The sequence below is a fragment of the Lampris incognitus genome, chromosome 2, assembly GCF_029633865.1.
Source record: "Lampris incognitus isolate fLamInc1 chromosome 2, fLamInc1.hap2, whole genome shotgun sequence".
In the NCBI taxonomy this organism is placed as follows: domain Eukaryota; kingdom Metazoa; phylum Chordata; class Actinopteri; order Lampriformes; family Lampridae; genus Lampris; species Lampris incognitus.
This window is the reverse complement of record NC_079212.1, coordinates 150,721,519-150,742,313: the sequence shown is the minus strand read 5'-3', so window position 1 is coordinate 150,742,313 and position 20,795 is coordinate 150,721,519. Positions and strand designations below refer to the sequence as shown.

At 44.3% G+C, this 20,795-nt stretch overlaps 1 protein-coding gene across 1 annotated transcript; it reads left to right on the top strand.

The window, feature by feature from the left end:
• The first annotated feature begins 2,700 nt into the window (after positions 1–2,700).
• Positions 2,701–19,329, top strand: snrpb (small nuclear ribonucleoprotein polypeptides B and B1). Its single transcript, XM_056274424.1, has 7 exons — positions 2,701–2,845; positions 4,436–4,587; positions 4,666–4,777; positions 6,820–6,972; positions 8,736–8,868; positions 12,902–13,027; positions 19,189–19,329. Exons 1-7 carry the CDS (start codon positions 2,843–2,845, stop codon positions 19,224–19,226), a joined length of 717 nt encoding a protein of 238 aa, XP_056130399.1. The 5' UTR covers positions 2,701–2,842; the 3' UTR covers positions 19,227–19,329.
• Positions 19,330–20,795: the final 1,466 nt, after the last annotated feature.

Sequence of the window (20,795 nt, the reverse complement as noted above, 5' to 3'; positions counted from 1 at the left end):
GCGACCCGGCGCTCCGCGGCCACACTGCAGCAACAGCCTCATTAACAGTCCGGTACCGGTCGCTTCCGAAACTCACCCCGCTTTTCCGTTACAGTCCCGGTTCTGAAGGATTGGCCGTCAATTCATCTTCCCCGGTGATCGGTGTGTCCGTCGCGTGCTGTCGGCGACACACCGCCGGCCGGCTCGAGCTCCCGTCAACGTCGCATCGCCGTCACTGCGGCGCGCGCCGCCAGCATCAGGACCGCACTCCTCTCCGGTTGCCGTATCAACGGGGAGGATGACGGCGGCGGCGGCATCCCCGCCTTCCGGGCTGCAGCCAGCGCTTACACAACACCGCCGCGCGACGCGGACTCCAGCAAAGTCCAGAACCACGGAGACGGACGCAAGCGCGCGCTCCCAACACCAATTACCATGCTGTCAGCAGGCTGCACGAGCGCGTGGCTGCGCGGTCCACGAGCAGAAGAAAAAAACAAAGACTGGAAAACTGAGGCCAAGACGCAGACCCGCAGACTGGAAAACTGAGGCCAAGACGCAGACCCGCAGACTGGAACACTGAGGCCAAGACGCAGACCCGCAGACTGGAACACTGAGGCCAAGACGCAGACCCGCAGACTGGAACACTGAGGCCAAGACGCAGACCCGCAGACTTCTCCAAAGCCCCGCCCCCTCGCCCCCCGCCGCCGTGTCTTATCCTCGCTTCACACCGAGACCGGGGGCCGGCCACGCCACGTGGCCTGCAGTCCAGCCAAGTCCGCTTCGTTTCTATCCCAGTTCATGTTTAGTCAACAGGTCGACAGACAACAGGACGCCAGAAGGCTGCCACCTCAGCCCTGCGCTGGAGTCCTCCTCCTCCTCCTCCTCCTCCTCCTCCTCCGCAGCCTTCTGGCGTCCTTCAGGGACCAGCCAGCACTCCAGCTGGCGTTTCATGCGTCAAACACAAAGACAAAAACACATGTCCAAAAACCACAAGAACTACAGGAACACACGTAGCCAAACTAACACACACATCCAACACCAAACACACACATCCAAGCCAACACACACATCCAAACTAACACACACATCCAAACCAACACACACACACACACACACACACACACACACACACACACATCCAACACCAACACACACATCCAAACCAACACACACACACACATCCAAACCAACACACACATCCAAACCAACACACACATCCAACACCAAACACACACATCCAAACCAACACACACATCCAACACCAAACACACACATCCAAACCAACACACACACATCCAAACTAACACACACATCCAAACCAACACACACATCCAACACCAAACACACACACCCAAACCAACACACACACATCCAAACCAACACACACATCCATCCAAACCAACACACACATCCATCCAAACCAACACACACATCCAAACTAACACACACATTCAAACCAACACACACACATTCAAACCAACACACACATCCAAACCAACACACATCCAACGCCAAACACACACATCCAAACCAACACACACACATCCAAACCAACACACACATCCAACACATCCAAACCAACACACACACATCCAAACCAAATAAATAAATAAATAAATAAATAAATAAATAAATACAAATCGAAATTCTCTGCTCAGACACATGACTGATGTTTTTAGTGTGTCTGGGTTTTCTTTGTGTTCTAGTACCATATTCTGGTGATATTGGCTAATCTGTTGTTTGAAAACCTTTGAACAGAATAGAATATAACTTTATTTGTCATTGTACAAGTACAACGACATTTGACAGTGCAGTTCTTGTCAGTGCAAAGATCAGTATAAAAGAACAAAAAACATAAAACACACACACATTCATCTTTATATTCTAATGGGCACCAACATATTGCACAAAACGTCAGGAGTCGAGACTTGGCAGCATTTAGTGCGGTTGTGGATCGGGGAGAGAAGCTGTTCTTTAGTCTGTTTGTCCGAGCTCTTATTATCGTATAACGTCTGCCCGAGGGCAGCAGCTCAAACAGGTGGTGTCCTGGGTGGGATGGGTCCTTGAGGATGCCATGGGCTTTTCTGAGGCAGCGGGAACTGTATAGGTCTTCCAGGGAGGGGAGTGGGCATCCGATAGTCTTCTGGGCGGTGGTGATGACCCTCTGGAGCACTTTCCTCTCTGCTACGAGACACAGTTGCAGTAGGTCAGTGTGCTCTCTCTGGAGCAGCGGTGGAAGGACACAAGCAGTGAGGTGGTTCTTTGTCAAGGTATTAACATAGAAAAAAAGTTTGTTTTTTTTCAAAGTTGGGAAGTTGTTTGTTTAGTTGTTTGTGAAAAAACACCCAGACAACTTTCCACAGGTTGATATGTGTCTTGTCGTACAAGTCAGGGTCCTCTGGGACAGTGTGCTGCAGACAGGCTTGCAGACATGCGGAATGGCTGTTTCCCTGCTGCTTGCTGGAGCTAGTGGTGACCATGACGAGCTGAGGATGCCTCCCCGTCCGGTCAGCCCACTTCACCACAGCGCTCGGCCGCTCCGCCGGCTCACGGCCGCCTGGCGCGCCGGGGCCGGGAGCCATTTCTCAGCACACGCCCACAAAATAACGGACCGGTGTGTATTTATGACAACGTCGCAAGTTACTCGTCGGTGCCTAGGAACTGTTGAACAGAGGGAAAGGGAACAGCGGGCCCTTCGCACAGCAGCCCACTACGCCCAACGTCACTTCCGTAGTCGGCCTGACGTCACTTCCTGAAATTGTCTCAAACCTCGACCTGGCGGCCCCTTCCTGGGAACTTCGCGGGTCAATTTTTGGAGTTTGATTGTCGGAATCCGATTTAAATCGGGGCCATCAGAACCGCAGCCATGGTGAGACTTTACACAGGGTGTCGTTTGCTGTGGTTCCGTTTGTTTTAGTTCATCATTTCGTCGGAGGATGATGGTAAATGTCGGCATATTGACCCGTCTAGCACAACGTAGACACGACGTATTCCTCCGCTGCCACACCGAGCCGTTCGTGTTTCAGGCGGTCCAGCCGTTATTTGGGCCGGTCCACGGCGGTCATGGTGATATTCACTCACGGTGAAAGCGGGGTTTTCATTCGGACGTCCTTCACTCTTACTCCGTGCAGACGCGTCTGGATCTCGGTTGTGGTTTGGCTGTCGGACTATGTAGCCTCTATAGTCTCCAGCACGCTCGATCGGGTAAAAATGGCAATACTGATTTGACTGTTTACTGACTACTACTGAGTACTGACTACTACTGTCTACTGAGTACTACTGTCTACTACTGACTACTTAGTACTACTGTCTACTGACTACTACCGATTACTGACTACTACTGTCTACTGACTACTACTGACTACTTAGTACTACTGATTACTGACTACTACTGTCTACTGAGTACTACTGTCTACTGACTACTTAGTACTACTGATTACTGACTACTACTGAGTACTGAGTACTACTGACTACTTAGTACTACTGACTACTTCTGACTACTGAGTACTACTGTTTACTGAGTACTACTGATTACTGAGTACTACTGATTACTGACTACTACTGAGTACTGACTACTACTGACTACTACTGATTACTGACTACTACTGTCTACTGACTACTACTGATTACTGAGTACTACTGACTACTACTGAGTACTACTGATTACTGACTACTACTGACTACTGATTACTGACTACTTCTGATTACTGAGTACTACTGACTACTGACTAGTTTGTTTGCTGACCATCAGGATGAGCAGCACGGCAGTTTACACCTGGGCCGAGGCGTGCAGGGTGGATGGAGGCTGTGTGGTAGCTCCAGGTCCGCAGTGTCTGCATGGCTTGTTGGCAGTCGTTATAAACGCGGGCCGCTCCGTTAAAAGTCGGCCACTGGATGTGCAAGGCTTCTGTGTGGCTTCGAGTTTAGGGATGCAGCGACATCACCTTTTTACTGCCAATACCGACTCCTGGTACAAACCTCTCAAGTGCGGATATGGAGCAGCAGTCATGTTGATGACTTTTCCTGGAAACTGCAGACTTACACCGTTAGTTTGGGATCAGTGGGCAAAGTACCTGAGATAGAACCAGTTTTGCTGCCACCATTTAAGAAGTACATACTTAGTAATGCCGAAAATGCTTTAAATAGAGCCATTTTGCTTTGATGTATGACATGTTCCTCACGGCTCTGACTGTCAGAATTTAGTGTTGGGTGAAAGATGCTCCATTTTCGACTGGTTTCAGTTTGATATGATACCAGTATCAGCACATCCCTAGATATTTTTGACATACATTCAAATATAAATTTGAACTCTCCCAACATTTCTATTCCAAATATCAAACAGGATTTTTTTTAACTGGTTAAACACTTTAATTGTAGATAAGTTTTAAGAGTAGAATAACACTGTGGTCCAAGGTCAAGGTCCAGTCTGTAGTGCTACTACCCTGTGGTTCTCTTCCAGACGGTGGGGAAGAGCAGTAAGATGCTGCAGCACATCGACTACAGGATGAGGTGCATTCTGCAGGATGGACGCATCTTCATCGGAACCTTCAAGGCTTTTGACAAACACATGAACCTGATTCTCTGTGACTGTGACGAGTTCAGGAAGATCAAGTAAGTTAGTTGAACTCTTAGACAACCTGAGAATCTGATTCTGTTGAAGTCAGATGACTCAGTCTAAACTGTCTGCAGGCCCAAGAACTCGAAGCAGCCAGAGCGTGAGGAGAAAAGGGTTCTGGGATTGGTGTTGCTAAGAGGAGAGAACCTGGTTTCCATGACTGTAGAGGGCCCACCTCCTAAAGATGTAAGTTTGAGCAGACATAACAAAGCATACTGGGAGATTAACCATGATGACCAATCTCCCAATCTCAGTGTCCACTCATAGGGTCACACATTCCCGATAAGTCCGTGAAAGGTCAGGTTTGTCCCACATTAAAACCAACATGTGCCAGAAGGCTCGCTTGCAGACTTTTCATTGCATTGTGATGTTTAACACTAGAACGACCAAGGTGGTCATTTTGACCATTTTGTATTTTCAAAGTTTGATAACTTTGTGGGGGGAAAATATACAGACCTGCCGCTCCCCGAATGCTACTTAAATTGCATATATTTGCATTACAATGAGTTTTGGATCAATTGCACAAAAAAGTTCTGATAAGATCTACCATGACTGGTCAAAATGACCATGTGTAATTTGCATGTCATGGCGCGCAGCATGTCAGTATTTATGACGTGTGTTGGTCGCATCATTTCCTTCACGCCGTTCGTTGCTTTGTCCTAGAAGCACTTGTGTTCTCCAGTGCAGAGAAATAGTCTAAACTTGATTTTTGATTATGTCCAACATGTCTGGGTACAGCCGCCATTTCAGACGCACCATGAATATCACCGGGGCCTTGCAGTATTTACTGACGTTGGACAGTGACCATTTTAAATTGTTTTAAAAAATAGTATTAAAGGTGTTAAAATAGTATTAACAATAGTATTACGGTAGTATTAGGAAAAATAGTATTAAAGATGCTAAAATAGTATTACGGTAGTATTAGGAAAAATAGTATTAAAGATGTTAAAATAGTATTAAAAATAGTATTACAATAGTATTAGGAAAAATAGTATTAAAGATGTTAAAATAGTATTAAAAATAGTATTACGATAGTATTAGGAAAAATGGTATTAAAGATGTTAAAATAGTATTAAAAATAGTATTACAATAGTATTAGGAAAAATAGTATTAAAGATGTTAAAATAGTATTAAAAATAGTATTACGATAGTATTAGGAAAAATGGTATTAAAGATGTTAAAGGGCGGCACGGTGGCACAGTGGTTAGCGCGGTTGCCTCACAGCTAGAAGGTCTTGGGTTAGAACCCCAGGGTAGTCCAACCTTGGGGATCGTCCTGGATCTTCCTCTGGAGTTTGCTGTTCTCCCCGTGTCTGCATGGGTTTCCTCCGGGCGCTCCGGTTTCCTCCCACAGTCCAAAGACATGTAGGTAAGGTGAATCAGCCGTGCTAAATTGCCCGCGTGTGTGTGTGTGGGCCCTGTGTGATGGTCTAGCGGCCTGTCCAGGGTGTCTCCCCGGCTGCTGCCCAGTGACTGCTGGGATAGGCATCCCCGTCACCCTGAGAGCAGGATAAGTGGTTCGGATAATGGATGGATAGATGTTAAAATGTTACTTTTGGTGTCAGTCATTTCTTAACAGACATACTGACACACATATGTAATGCTTTAATATCTCAACTGGTTATTTATCTTGACAGAATATAGAGTTTAAAAACTGGCCGTCATTTTGACCGCCCGTGGTCGTTGTAGGGAAGAGGGAAATCCCAGTCGTTCTAGTGTGAAAGCGAGGACAACGGGAAACCCCGGAAATGTAAAAATGTAAAGTAATGGTGTGTGAGACTTTGCAGTGGAAGTAGCCGGATAGAAATAGACATTTATATGCAAGTACTCAGGAATGTACCATATGAAGTCTGTTTTCACTTTTCAGTTGTTTTGAAGCTCCAACATTATTATTCATAAATGGAAAACAATCAACAAACTGCAAGTAATCAAATGGTAAAGTCGGGCAGGTGTCTCAGTTGTAAAGAACATAAACTCTTAAAGCTGCCATTGTTGGACGCATCGTAGATCCTGGCAGCAGCAACTGGCGTCGACAAAGTAATGTGTGCTGTCACTAAGTGTTGTCCCCTCTCTGATATTTATACCATTCTGAGTCCTTGCACCCATATGCACTCATGCATCTTGCAGCCAGTCATTGTGAGTGGGGGGGACACTGAGTCGGGCCTGTGTGTTCAGCTGTCTCATGTGATCTGTCTCTCTCACACTCTTTCTCTCTCTCGCTCTTCCTAGACTGGCATTGCCCGGGTTCCCTTGGCTGGTGTAGCTGGGGGTCCCGGGGTGGGCAGAGCAGCAGGACGGGGTGTACCTGCAGGGGCCCCGATGCCCCAGGCCCCCGCTGGACTAGCAGGACCTGTAAGGGGAGTCGGCGGGCCTTCTCAGCAGGTAGTGATGGCAACCGATAGCATCATAATAGTATTTTAATTGCAGAGTGATGAGCTGGAGTGAACATGCTAGCATGTGTTGCTACCACAGGTAGCACATTACTATTATGATTAAGCTTCTCCTGATCCTTAATCATAATAGTATTTTAGTTAGAGGGTGATAAGCTGGAGTGAACATGATAGCATGTGTTGCTACCACAGGTAGCACAACCTTAATCATAATAGTATTTTAGTTAGAGGGTGATGAGCTGGAGTGAACATGATAGCATGTGTTGCTACCACAGGTAGCACATTACTATTATGATTAAGCTTCTCCTGATCCTTAATCATAATAGTATTTTAGTTAGAGGGTGATGAGCTGGAGTGAACATGACAGCATGTGTTGCTACCACAGGTAGCACATTACTATTATGATTAAGGTTCTCCTGATCCTTAATCATAATAGTATTTTAGTTAGAGGGTGATAAGCTGGAGTGAACATGACAGCATGTGTTGCTACCACAGGTAGCACATTACTATTATGATTAAGGTTCAGGAGAGCCCTAATCATAATAGTGTTTTAGTTACAGGGTGATGAGCTGGAGTGAACATGACAGCATGTGTTGCTACCACAGGTAGCACATTAATATTATGATTAAGGTTCAGGAGAACCCTAATCATAATAGTATTTTAGTTACAGGGTGATGAGCTGGAGTGAACATGATAGCATGTGTTGCTACCACAGGTAGCACATTACTATTATGATTAAGGTTCAGGAGAACCTTAATCATAATAGTATTTTAGTTACAGGGTGATGAGCTGGAGTGAACATGATAGCATGTGTTGCTACCACAGGTAGCACATTACTATTATGATTAAGGTTCTCCTGATCCTTAATCATAATAGTGTTTTAGTTAGAGGGTGATGAGCTGGAGTGAACATGACAGCATGTGTTGCTACCATAGGTAGCACATTACTATTATGATTAAGGTTCTCCTGAACCTTAATCATAATAGTATTTTAGTTACAGGGTGATGAGCTGGAGTGAACATGATAGCATGTGTTGCTACCACAGGTAGCACATTACTATTATGATTAAGGTTCAGGAGAGCCCTAATCATAATAGTATTTTAGTTAGAGGGTGATGAGCTGGAGTGAACATGATAGCATGTGTTGCTACCACAGGTAGCACAACCTTAATCATAATAGTATTTTAGTTAGAGGGTGATGAGCTGGAGTGAACATGACAGCATGTGTTGCTACCACAGGTAGCACATTACTATTATGATTAAGGTTCTCCTGATCCTTAATCATAATAGTATTTTAGTTAGAGGGTGATAAGCTGGAGTGAACATGACAGCATGTGTTGCTACCACAGGTAGCACATTACTATATGATTAAGGTTCAGGAGAACCCTAATCATAATAGTATTTTAGTTAGAGGGTGATGAGCTGGAGTGAACATGATAGCATGTGTTGCTACCACAGGTAGCACATTACTATTATGATTAAGGTTCAGGAGAACCTTAATCATAATAGTATTTTAGTTACAGGGTGATGAGCTGGAGTGAACATGACAGCATGTGTTGCTACCACAGGTAGCACATTACTATTATGATTAAGGTTCTCCTGAACCTTAATCATAATAGTATTTTAGTTACAGGGTGATGAGCTGGAGTGAACATGAAAGCAACACAGCAGAAAGATCAAAGGCAACATTAATCATACATTAAAAGCAACTGTGAAGAGGTGACTTTTGATTGATCGTTTGATTGATGTTTCCTAGGTGATGACCCCGCAAGGCAGAGGTACGGTTGCTGCAGCGGCAGCAGGAGCTAGCATAGCAGGAGCTCCTACCCAGTATCCTCCTGGCAGGGGAGGACCTCCTCCTCCTATGGGCCGCGGAGCGCCACCTCCTGGTGAGGACACAGTAGGGTTGGGTGTTGTGATTTTTTCACTTGTTGAATGTGGTTCTTAACAAGTCTTGGTTTGATTCTATCATTTGTGGGTTTCTACCACCAGTATAGTGTCAACAATGACACGACATTCATTTTGGTGATAAATACAGAAGACAATGTCCTCCTGCTTTGAAAAATATTTTATGCATATGCATATTCTGTAGATAAGATGTTATTCACGTCTTTGTACATGAAGAAGTGTCAACAGTTAAGAAGGAATGTAAATCCTTAAGGACAAATTCTGTCACTGCTTGGGGACATTCACTCTCCATGTCTATCTGTCAGTCATTCCAACAGTGAATGAAGTTTCTCTACCAGGAGCTTTCTGGAGATGAACTGAAGGTCATATTTAGAGGTCAACCAATGTTTTGTTTTTTGTTTTTTTTAAGATTGATGCCTATTTATTTGTTTATTTAGTTATTGACCAGTTTGCCAGCCTGTCCTCTAGTACCACCTGTCCTGCACATTTTCATTGCAGCCTTGCACAGGTTGGCCTATTTGTGTTTTTCAGCCCTAAACAATGACAGATTTCGCACATCTGGCATAACTAAGTCCTATAATATGATTAACTACAAGCAGGCCTACCTGTTCACCTATAGTACAGTGAAGACCTGCAGGACACAGGGAACTTGTTCTGTGGTGAGAAACGCCGTCTTAGGCAGCTCAGATTTTATTCATTTTGTCATTATGGCTGAGTCATTAAAGCGATATCACACGGGATGGAGTCACAGCTGTGCTGATGTTCAGTATAACAGCACAACCTCCAGGGTGATATTCATGCGTGCAGTGACGGGGACACTGTGCTGTAGGAGATGCCGTCCTTCAGCTGGGACGTTAAATCGAGGTCCTGGCTCACTGTGGTCATTAAAGATCCCTTGGCACCTATGACAAAGAGTAGGGGGTCCCCTGGTGTCATGGCCAAATTCCCAGTCTGGCTCTCGCCATGTGTAATTCACTCAGATTCCTCCCTCTCCACCCCCAGCTGATGTGTGGTGAGTGTTCTGGCCCAAAATGGCTGTGAGTTACCCGCTTCAATGTGAGCGCTTTGAGTGTCTAGATAAAGCACTATATAGATGTAATCCATTATTATTATTATTATTATTATTATTGCATTGCTTTTATACAACAGTTGTACAAATGCCATTCGTTAGTTAACAGGAATAAGCGACACCAGGTTAGGATTTGCTTGTTTATTTAATCATTAATGTGGCTCCAACAACACACACAGTTCTGGGACTGGACATTTTCCTGGACACTAGCTTGCTATTTTGTGTAGGTCTACACATTAGCACAGGCCAGCTACTCTGTGTCATGTATGTACGTTTATCTATATGTTTCCATTTCTTGGTCAGCCAGTGAAAGAGTAGCAGTCGCTTTGATGGCATGTGTGACTCCAGTCTGTTAACTGCGTGATCAGACCTCTCCTATGCTCCATGGATGGTCTCCAGTAACCAATTACCTCACTCTTCCAAGCCGTCCCGGTCTCTGCTCCACCCCTTCTGCCGATCTGCAGAGGGCTGCAGACTACCACATGTCTTCTCCCATACATGTGGAGTTGCCAGCTGCTTCTTTTCACCTGACAGTGAAGCGTTTCACTGGGGGACATAGCGTATATGAGGATCTTTTAGCACCTTTTAGCCATTGTAATCTCCGTTGTGGGTGTATTTCTGGCTTGGTTGTACCAGATCCTATCTCTACTCCTGTAGGCTTCCTCTTTGGCCCGGCGAAGCTGCCTGAGTTTAGCTGAGAACCAGGGCTTGTTGTTGTAAAGGTACAGAAGGGTTTGGTTGGCACACACATGTCCTCACAAAAGCTGATGTAAGATGTCACAGTGTCAGTAAGTTCATCCAGGTCTGTAGCTGCAGCCTCAAAAACGCTCCAGTCAGTGCAGTCGAAGCAGGCCTGGAGCTCCAGTTTTGACTCACTGGTCCATTTCCTCACAGTTTTAACCACAGGCTTTGCAGGTTTTAGTTTCTGCCTGTAGGTTGGGATGAGATGAATCAGACAGTGGTCAGAGAGGTCCAGGGCTGCAGGGGGGACAGAGCGATAGGTGTCCTTTGATACTGTGTAGCAATGATCCAGAGTGTTTTTGTCTCTGGTGGGACATTTAACATGCTGTCTGTATTTTGGCAGTTGGTGGCTGAGGTTTGCTCTGTTAAAATCCCCAAGGATAATGAGCAGGAGGTCTGGATATTTCCAAGCATTATGAGCAGGAGGTCTGGATATTTCCAAGCATAATGAGCAGGGGGTCTGGATATTTGTTCTCTATGTTTGTGTTTGATCAGCAGGTGTGGTCTTTTTTGTTGTTTTTTTTTCCCGGATTTTTTTCTCCCCAATTGTATCCGGCCAGTTTCCCCACTCTTCCGAGCCATCCCGGTCGCTGCTCCACCTCCTCTGCTGATCCGGGGAGGGCTGCAGACTACCACATGCCTCCTCCAATACATGTGGAGTCACCAGCCGCTTCTTTTCACCTGACAGTGAGGAGTTTCACCAGGGGGACGTAGTGCATGGGAGGATCACACTATTCCCCCCAGTTCCCCCTCCCACCCGAACAAGTGCCCCAACCGACCAGAGGAGGCGCTATTGCAGCGACCAGGACACATACCCACATCCTGCTTCCCACCCGTAGACACAGCCAGTTGTGTTTTTTAGGGATGCCCGACCAAGCCGGAGGTAACGCGGGGATTTGAACCAGCGATCCCCGTGTTTGTATGCAATGGAATAGACCACTTCACTACCGGGACGCCCGATAAGTTTTAATCAAGGCAATCTATCTTCCAATTTAAAAGTTGAATTTCTTGCCGAAAGCTACAACAAGACTTAGTTTTTTACATTTTTTAACAACACTTCCAAGAAATAAAACAAAACAAAACAAAACACGCTGTCACAGTTGTGACTGGTGGGATGAAACGGGGTAATTTAGATGTCGGATGTCTGCTATTTATGTTGTGTTACTGTGGCGCGACACTGGAAGTGCTTCTTCCCTTATATAGGCTACTTTTTAAATGTGACAGTAAATTCGTCCATGTCAAGCGATGTGCAACTGTCACATCCTCATACTTCCTTTTATCCTTTACGTTGGCATGGATGTTAAGCAGTACATCCACTAGAGGGCGGTTCAGACTAAAAAGTTTGACAACGAACAGGTGATTGTCTGTCCCTGTGCCCAAGCAAGGGAATGCTGTAGTTATGTTTAAAATGTCTCACCAACTCACACAACCTCTCCCCAGAGTTCAGACATTTTTAAATGTCTTCCTTGTGTATCGCTGGTCTCACTTGAACTATTGGCTGCACCGCCCTACGGTGGTATTGCTCCGTTTCGTCCTTATCCGTGAGCTTTCAGAAAATGTGCACAAATATGAACGAAATGAATGCAAAGTATGAATGAAGACTGTCCGTGTCTGTATTTCACGTTGAGCAGCATGAGACGAAGGTGACGTCCTCTTTTACATTACATGACATGACATTGCATGACATTACAGTCATTTAGCTGACGCTTTTATCCAAAGCGACTTACAATAAGTGCATCATTAAACTTAGGAGATCAGGAGAACTACTAGTCATCAGAGGTCATAAGTGCATCTAAACAAGCATCTAAGAGCAAAACCAGTGCTACAGTAAAAGTGCAAGAAAGAGATTTTTTTGTTTTTTAAATAAGTGAATACAATAAGTGCTAAGAACAAGTAACAGGGTCCTCTTACTGGAAGGGTCAATTTGCTGTTTTGTTGTTTTACTTGTCCAGTCTTTAGGACACACTAACATAACCAGTGAGTATGTTAGTCGGCAGGCCCGAGCAGCTCACTGAAGCGTTTCACCACCTCTTGCTAAAAAGAGCGATACAGTTCAGTTTCTGTGAAAATAACTGAAACAACACGTCTTCAGGGTGCAAGAAATGGATTTTTAACTCGCATTTCTTGGAAATTTGTACCTGGGTCCTCTTGGGGATTATTTATTTGAAATGTAAGCTGTTTCTAATTTTGAATTGCTTTTCCAGGTATGATGGGCCCGCCTCCAGGCATGCGACCTCCAATGGGTCCTCCAATGGGTATGCCTCCTGGCCGTGGAGCACCAATGGGCATGCCTCCCCCTGGAATGAGGCCACCACCCCCCGGCATGAGAGGTAAGGCACTTTCCATGTAAACAGTGCAGACGGTCAGGGGAGGTGGAGGGAATCAGTCCTGGATGGTCATTTGTGAAACGGAGACTCTGCACACAGATCTGATGACCAGCATGTTAACTGGTTCATTGGTCTACAGCGCCTTGCAGAAGTGTTCAACTCCCTTGACAGTCATCGCTCATTTCTGGATTATAGAAGATAGGCACACATCTGTCACTGAACAGTGTTGTTGTGAACCCATAAGCTCTAACAGAAGCTCCCAAAGCCAAAATGAGTTATGTTTCACTGACTTTTTAAAAAAAATGAAAACTAACATATTGTGCTTGCATAAGTGTTCAAAACCCACATATCAGTACTTTGTAGAGTACCCTTTTGCTGCAGTAACAGCCATGACTCTCTTGGGGTAAGTATGTACAAGCTTTGCACATTCCTCTTGGCAGAACTTATACAGGTCTTGTAGGGTGGTGGGATGGTGCCTCTGGACTGCGATTTTCAGTCTGTGCCACAGATTTTCAATGGAGTTGAGGTTCGGACTTTGACTTGGCCACTCCACACTGTTCTCTTTTTGTTGCTGAGCCATGCCAGTGTTGCTTTAGCCTTGTGCTTAGGCTCATCGTCCTGCTGGGAGGTGAACCTCTTGTGATTTTGAGATACTTTATTGATCCCCGTGGGGAAATTATTCCTCTGTGTGTAACTAGGGGTGCGCGGTATATGAGGTAGACAGTATAAATGATATAAACTTGGCCTACGGTAGAGATTTGCACTCTACCGACCAATCGCGATAACGCTTGTTGATGACGTCATCGTATCTGCCTCAGTGTGACAATGGCTTCAAGCACAGAGACCACGGAGCAGGAGGAGCTGGTTAAAAAAAAACGGTGCTACGTCAGTGATTTGGACTTGGTTCAGATTTAAGAAGTCGGATAGTGAGCAGAAAAATGTCATTTGCAAGATGTGTCGAGTGACAGTGCCTGCAAACAAAGGTAACACGAGCAATTTGTTCTACCATCTAAAAACAAAACATGTCCTGGAGTATGAGGAGAGCCAGAGGACGCGCTCGACTCAAAGGCCCAGTCAGTCTCCGAACACAGGAGGGGAGAAAAAAGTTTGCCCTACTACCCAACCGCAGACCTCTATTGCGCAAGCTTTTTCGAAGAGTACTCCCTCTGATAAAAAGAGCAAGCGTTGGACTGACATTACAAAAGCCATTGCGATACACTTATGCAAAGACATGGTCCCTTTCCAAACAGTGGAATGCAGCGGGTTTCAAGACATGATTAAAACCCTTGATCCACGATACGTAGTGCCGAGCCGCAAGTACTTTAATGAGACAGAAATGCCCAAACTGTATGGCCAGCTCCGAGAGAAAGTTGAAAAAGACCTCCGTGAATTAAAGTATTTCGCAACTACTACGGACTTGTGGTCGAGTCGCAGCATGGAGCCTTATATCAGCCTCCCGATCCATTTCATAACTGCTGAGTGGGAACTGGCCAGCCGGTGCTTACAGACTTCATATTTCCCTGATGACCATACGGGTGAAGCGATAGCAGAAGGATTAAAGGATGCGCTGGAGTCATGGGGTCTCAGGGAAGAATCTCAAGTGTGCATAACCACCGACAACGCCGCAAATGTGGTGAAGGCAGTGACTCTGAACGACTGGAACAGGCTGCAGTGCTTCGGTCACAGGCTCCATCTCGCCATTGGTAGGTTAAAACTTCTCTTTGTAAGAGTGTAACATTATAAGCTATTTTAAAGCTATTTTATTTTAATACAGAGATGGCATTAGTGCAACTTGGCATAGCCAACCAGCAAAGTTGTTATTATTGTATGCTGTGTATTATGTTGATTGGGTTATTTGCTGGATGTATTATTTATTTTGTGTGCCCATGCCCCTCTAAAATAGCTCATCAGCCTCCTAGGGTGTCCCGTTTCACATAACTTAATTACAGAACTATTTTTTTGTACCTGCTTTTAGTGACGTGCAAATAAATGAATAAATTGAATTAAATGTAGCCTGATAATATGGACACTGATAAAGATCATTTTAAATTTCACGCCTCCATGGTGCAAAATAATTTTGATTCATTTATTTAATCTGTTATCAGATTACTGTATAATATTTTTATGTTTTGTTGGTAGAGATGTCTGATGCTCTGTGGATGAAACTAAAGTAATAACAACTTTTAACTTTGTTAACAGAGAGAAGTGTGAAAGATCTTCGTGTGGAGCGCGCAATTGGCGTGTGTAAAAGGATTGTGAGTGCCTTTTCAAATACATGGAAAAGGAAGAGAGAATTGGCCACTGCCCAGGCTGAGCTACACCTGCCTCCTCACTGGCTCATCACTGAAACACCAACAAGGTGGGGGTCAGCCAACAGATGATAGAGCGGGTTCTTGAACAGGAGAAGGCCATATCACAGGTCCTGAGAGCAGATAAAAAGACCAGACATCTGGTACCTACTTGGCAGGACATTGATGTTTGGGAATCTGTAAGCAAGACCCTCAGCCCCCTAATGGAGTTCACAGATGCACTGTCCGGGGAAGAATATGTCAGTGTGTCATACCTCAAACCTGTGCTTCATCTGCTAAAAAATAAGAGTTCTTCCTCATTCTGAAGATGACACAGACCTGACAAAACACATGAAGACGGCTGTCCTCCAGTATCTTAATGAGAATTACTCTGACCCTGCTACCAATGACCTGCTGGATATGGCCTCCTTTGTCGATCCACGGTTCAAAGACACATATATAGCTGATGACAGAAGGGAGTACATCAAGACCAGAGCAGCAGCGGAAATTCAGGCACTGCTTGAGATGCAAGCTTTATCTGCCACAGAGTCACCCCCACAAACAAGCACGGCAGCTGCTGGTGGAGTTGAGGAGAGAGAACCTAAGAAGGTGAAACGGAGTCTGGGCAGTTCTTTCAAAAAAGCATCCACTCAGCCTGGCCCAGCTGCTCTCTCTGACAGAGATGCCATTGAAGTGGAGATAAGAAGTTACCTGCAGTCACTGGAGGTTGATGGAGAAGCTTACCCACTAGAGTGGTGGAGGCTGCACCAGGCTAATTTCCCAAGGGTGGCAAGCCTGGCAAAGAAATATCTTTGTATCCCTGCCACCAGTGCCCCATCAGAGAGGGCATTTAGCACTGGTGGCAACATTGTCACATGCCACCGGTCTGCGTTAAAGCCAGAGACTGTGGACAAGCTTGTGTTCCTGGCTAACAATCTATAAAAGAGGATGGGAAGCAAGTGAACACCAAAGTTTAGTGTTTGTGTTTGCAGCTTGATTTTAATTTGAAATATGCTGTTTTTTTTCTTAACTGAAAAGATGCTAAGTGTACTTTAAGTATTTCTTTCTTAAAAAATATCTGCAACTTGAGAAATTTGGTGTTGAGTAACACTTTTGCACTATAGAACAAAAGCCTGTTGTACTTGAAGTAGTGTTATTTAGAGTATCTATTTTATTTTTGTGTTCTTTAAGATGTAGAAAAATTAGTGTTTGGTAACTTTTGCACTATTTTGCATTACAGAAAACAACCTGTTGTACTTGAAGTACAGTTTACAATATCTAGTTTATTGTGTTCTTGAAGTGAGAAATTATTGTTGGCAACCTTTTCACTGTTTTTGCAATTTACATTATAGAAAACCTCTTTTACTTGAAGTACTGTGTACAATATCCACCTTATTTATGTGTTCTTGAAGAAGTGAGCAATTGTTGTTGACACATTTTCACTATTTTGCATTATAGAAAATGGTCTGTTGTACTGTTTTTATTTAAAATATCAGCAATGTTATTTGTGTTCGTTTGCACTATTTTGCACCATAGAGTGCTGAGTTTTAATTTTGAGTTTTGAGATCTGCACAATAAATGTTCTCAAAATTACATTATATCTGTTTTGGGTTTTTTTTTTTTTGGATCAATTTAGCTTTGCTAAGGGACTATATAACTCATTCAGAAACACTTCCATTATAATTTTTACACTTAAGTTTATATTGCGATATATACCGTTACCGTGAAGGGATTCAATATATACCGCGATATGAATTTTAGGTCATATCGCCCAGCCCTACATGTAACCATCCTAGCTGTGTAGCTAGGAGCACGGGCAGCCGCCGTGCAGCACCCAGGGACTAACTCCAGTTTGTCTTGCCATGCCTCGGCCAGGGACACAGACAGCAGTATTAACCCTAACATGCATGTCTTTTTTTCCAAACTTAGTTTTTATTTCAATTTCAACAACTTATACAACCCAATTCACAATTTTGCCTGCTGTTTTTTCCATTTTTTTCAGCTGTGCCTATATGGTTTACAGACAATTTAACAAAAGAGAGTTAAAAAAAACTTTACTTCAGCTTGAAGTGTTAGTTGTAACAGAGGTATAAATTAAAGAGATGAATCATTAAAAAAAGAAAGGAGGGGAGGGGAGTTGTGTATGAATGTGTGTAGTGGTATGGTTGCATGTACAGTGCATCCGGAAAGTATTCACACCCCTTCACTTTCCCCACATTTTGTTATTTTACAGCCTTATTCCAAAATGGATTAAATTCCTTTTCTTTTCTCATCAATCTACACACAATACCCCATAATGACAAAGTGAAAAAAGGTTCTATAGAAATTTTTGCAAATGTATTAAAAATGAAAAACTGAAATATTGCATGTACATAAGTATTCACACCCTTTACTCAGTACTTGGTTGAGGCACCCTTGGCAGCGATTACAGCCTCAAGTCTTCTTGGGTATGAAGCTACAAGCTTAGCACACCTATATTTGGGGTATTTCTCCCATTCTTCTCTGTAAGGTTAGATGGGGAGTGTCGCTGCACAGCTATTTTCAGTTTTTTCCAGAGATGTTCAATGGGTTTCAAGTCTGGGCTCTGGCTGGGCCACTCAAGGACATTCACAGACTCGTCCTGAAGCCACTCCTTCGTTGTCTTGGCTGTGTGCTTAGGGTCGTTGTAGTGTTGAAAGGTAAACCTTCGCCCCAGTCTGAGGTCCTGAGTGCTCTGGAGCAGGTTTTCATCAAGGATCTCTCTGTACTTTGCTCCATTCATCTTTGTGTGTGGGAGGAGTGGGGACCTGTCTGAGGTCAAAGGAGGACAGAAGAGACAGGAAGTCAGTCGCTTGGGTTTTTGTCAGTAAGGATATTCATGTCTCACCATCAGGAATGGCTGAGAGTAACATGTTTAGTTCGATTACAAAGTTCCCCAGTTGACACCCTGGTGGGCAGTATATGACAACCACAAACAGCTTACTAGGAGAAGTAACCATGCTTGGATTGTATTCAAAGGAGGAATTGTTGCTCTTTGGAAATGAGGACACTCGTACCGCCACCACGCCCAACAGAACGGGGTGTGTGTTAGAAAGCAGAGTCAACAGAGAGTGCAGCCGGTGTGACGGTATTTTCTGGATGTATCCAGGTTTCGGTCAGGGCTAGTACCTGAATGTCTGACAGATTAGCAAGTGCTCGGGTGAAGGAGGCGTGAGTAGAGGAGGCTGTCCTGAGTGAATAGAGGTTCTCAGGGTTGCATTGTCTGCGACAGATGGGGTAACGGTGTTGACAGGGATGTCTTCGTAGCACATGGTAGGGTGAGGCAGGCAACGAGAGAAAAAGGACTCAGTGTCCTTGCTCAATGGTAGACTCGCACGTCTTTACCCAGTTCAGTCTTAACACAATGAGGTCTGACGCAGCTGTGTGTTTAAATACCAGGAAGTACCACACCTGAACCCACCCCCTTCTGATTTTCACAACAAAGGAAGCAATAGAGGGCGCGACCCATGTCAGCTGACCCAGCTATGGATGGTCAGAGTGAAACTAGCAAGTGCTCAGCCCAACAAAGCCTGATAACGGCCTAAATGCGCATCAAAACTCAAAACCAGTTTTGAATCATTTACCAAACGACTGCGGTGTCCCGTGTTCAAGATCAGAGCTTGTTGTGCACTTTCTTAATAAAAAGTCAGGGAAACTGAACTTGCTTTGGGAAATGCTGCTAGAGCTTGTTGTTCAGGAACAGATGTGTGAGTACCTTTTATAATCCAGAATGAGTGGTGACTGTCAAGGGGGCTGAACACGTCTGCAAACCGCACTCTGTGAAGTGCACCATACAACATGCGGCGCCAGCTTCCAGTTTCTTCACTGATGGTCTAACTTGTGTATTGTCTTCCCCAGGACCCCCCCCACCTGGAATGAGACCTCCTCGTCCTTGACCTAATACAGACACACACTTCACCTGTCAACCTTGGATGTTGTATAGTTTTAAATGTTTTGTAATTTCTTCTGGTTTTTTTTTTTAATAAAGTTTCCCTTGGATGTTTTGACTCCGAAGTGATCTGATTTATCATGACCTCGATGTGTGTGATGAACTGTCTGTTCAGTTTCATGTTAAAATACAGAGAAATATTAAATTCTCATGTCAATTGGCCGTACTAAATTGCCCCTAGGTGTGTGTGTGTGTGTCAGCCCTGGGATGGTCTGGTGGCCTGTCCAGGGTGTCTCCCCACCTGCTGCCCAATGACTTCTGGGATAGACTCCAGCATCCCGCGACCCTGGTTGGGCTGGACGGCTTGGATAATGGATGGATGGAACCCCACCAGAGCAGATAAACTGGTGTGAAGAAAATCCATTCAGGTCTCATATGCATGGATGGGGTTTTGAATTCTTGAAAATGGAAGAAATAACTAACTGCATGGACCAAAACAAGATTGCTGTGGGAATATTTATAGACCTAAACAAAAGCTTTTGACACTACTGACCACAACAGACTGATGGTCGATTTGGAAAGGGGTGGTACAGAACTGGTTAAGAAGCTATTTAAGAGATGACAGGTGAACATAAATCATCATGCATAGATATTACATGTGGTGTACCCCAGGGCTCGATTTTAGGTCCAAACCTGTTCATTCTGTACTTTCGTGATATATGCAAGATATCAAACCTATTGAGATGTGTTCTGTTTGCTGATGACACGAATGTCTTTTGTTCTGGTCTACAACACCAACCTACAGCCATTATGTATACTACACAAACGAGCCATGAGGACAGTTAATGATGTAGGATATGGTGAACACAACAAGCTGTTTTAATCAAGTGTGTTGAAGTTCAGGGATTTAGTAGAATTTAACACAACACAAATAATGTTCACATAGAGAAACACTTTACTACCCAGTAATACACACAACATAAACTCACACAGAGAAACTCTGTACTACCCAGTAATACACACAACATGTACTCACACAGAGAAACACTGTACTACCCAGTAATACACACAACATATACTCACACAGAGAAACACACTACTACCCAGTAATACACACAACATATACTCACACAGAGAAACACTGTACTACCCAGTAATACACACAACATGTACTCACACAGAGAAACACTGTACTACCTAGTAATACACACAACATGTACTCACACAGAGAAACACTGTACTACCCAGTAATACACACAACATATACTCACACAGAGAAACACACTACTACCCAGTAATACACACAACATGTACTCACACAGAGAAACACACTACTACCCAGTAATACACACAACATATACTCACACAGAGAAACACACTACTACCCAGTAATACACACAACATATACTCACACAGAGAAACACTTTACTACCCAGTAATACACACATGTACTCACACAGAGAAACACTGTACTACCCAGTAATACACACAACATATACTCACACAGAGAAACACACTACTACCCAGTAATACACACAACATATACTCACACAGAGAAACACTGTACTACCCAGTA

What these genes read in the sequence shown, in the direction of transcription:
- snrpb (XM_056274424.1), top strand. An exon ending in GACGAGTTCAGGAAGATCAA is followed by an intron (nt 4,588 to 4,665) that starts GTAAGTTAGTTG and finishes AACTGTCTGCAG; the next exon opens with GCCCAAGAACTCGAAGCAGC. An exon ending in AGGGCCCACCTCCTAAAGAT is followed by an intron (nt 4,778 to 6,819) that starts GTAAGTTTGAGC and finishes CGCTCTTCCTAG; the next exon opens with ACTGGCATTGCCCGGGTTCC.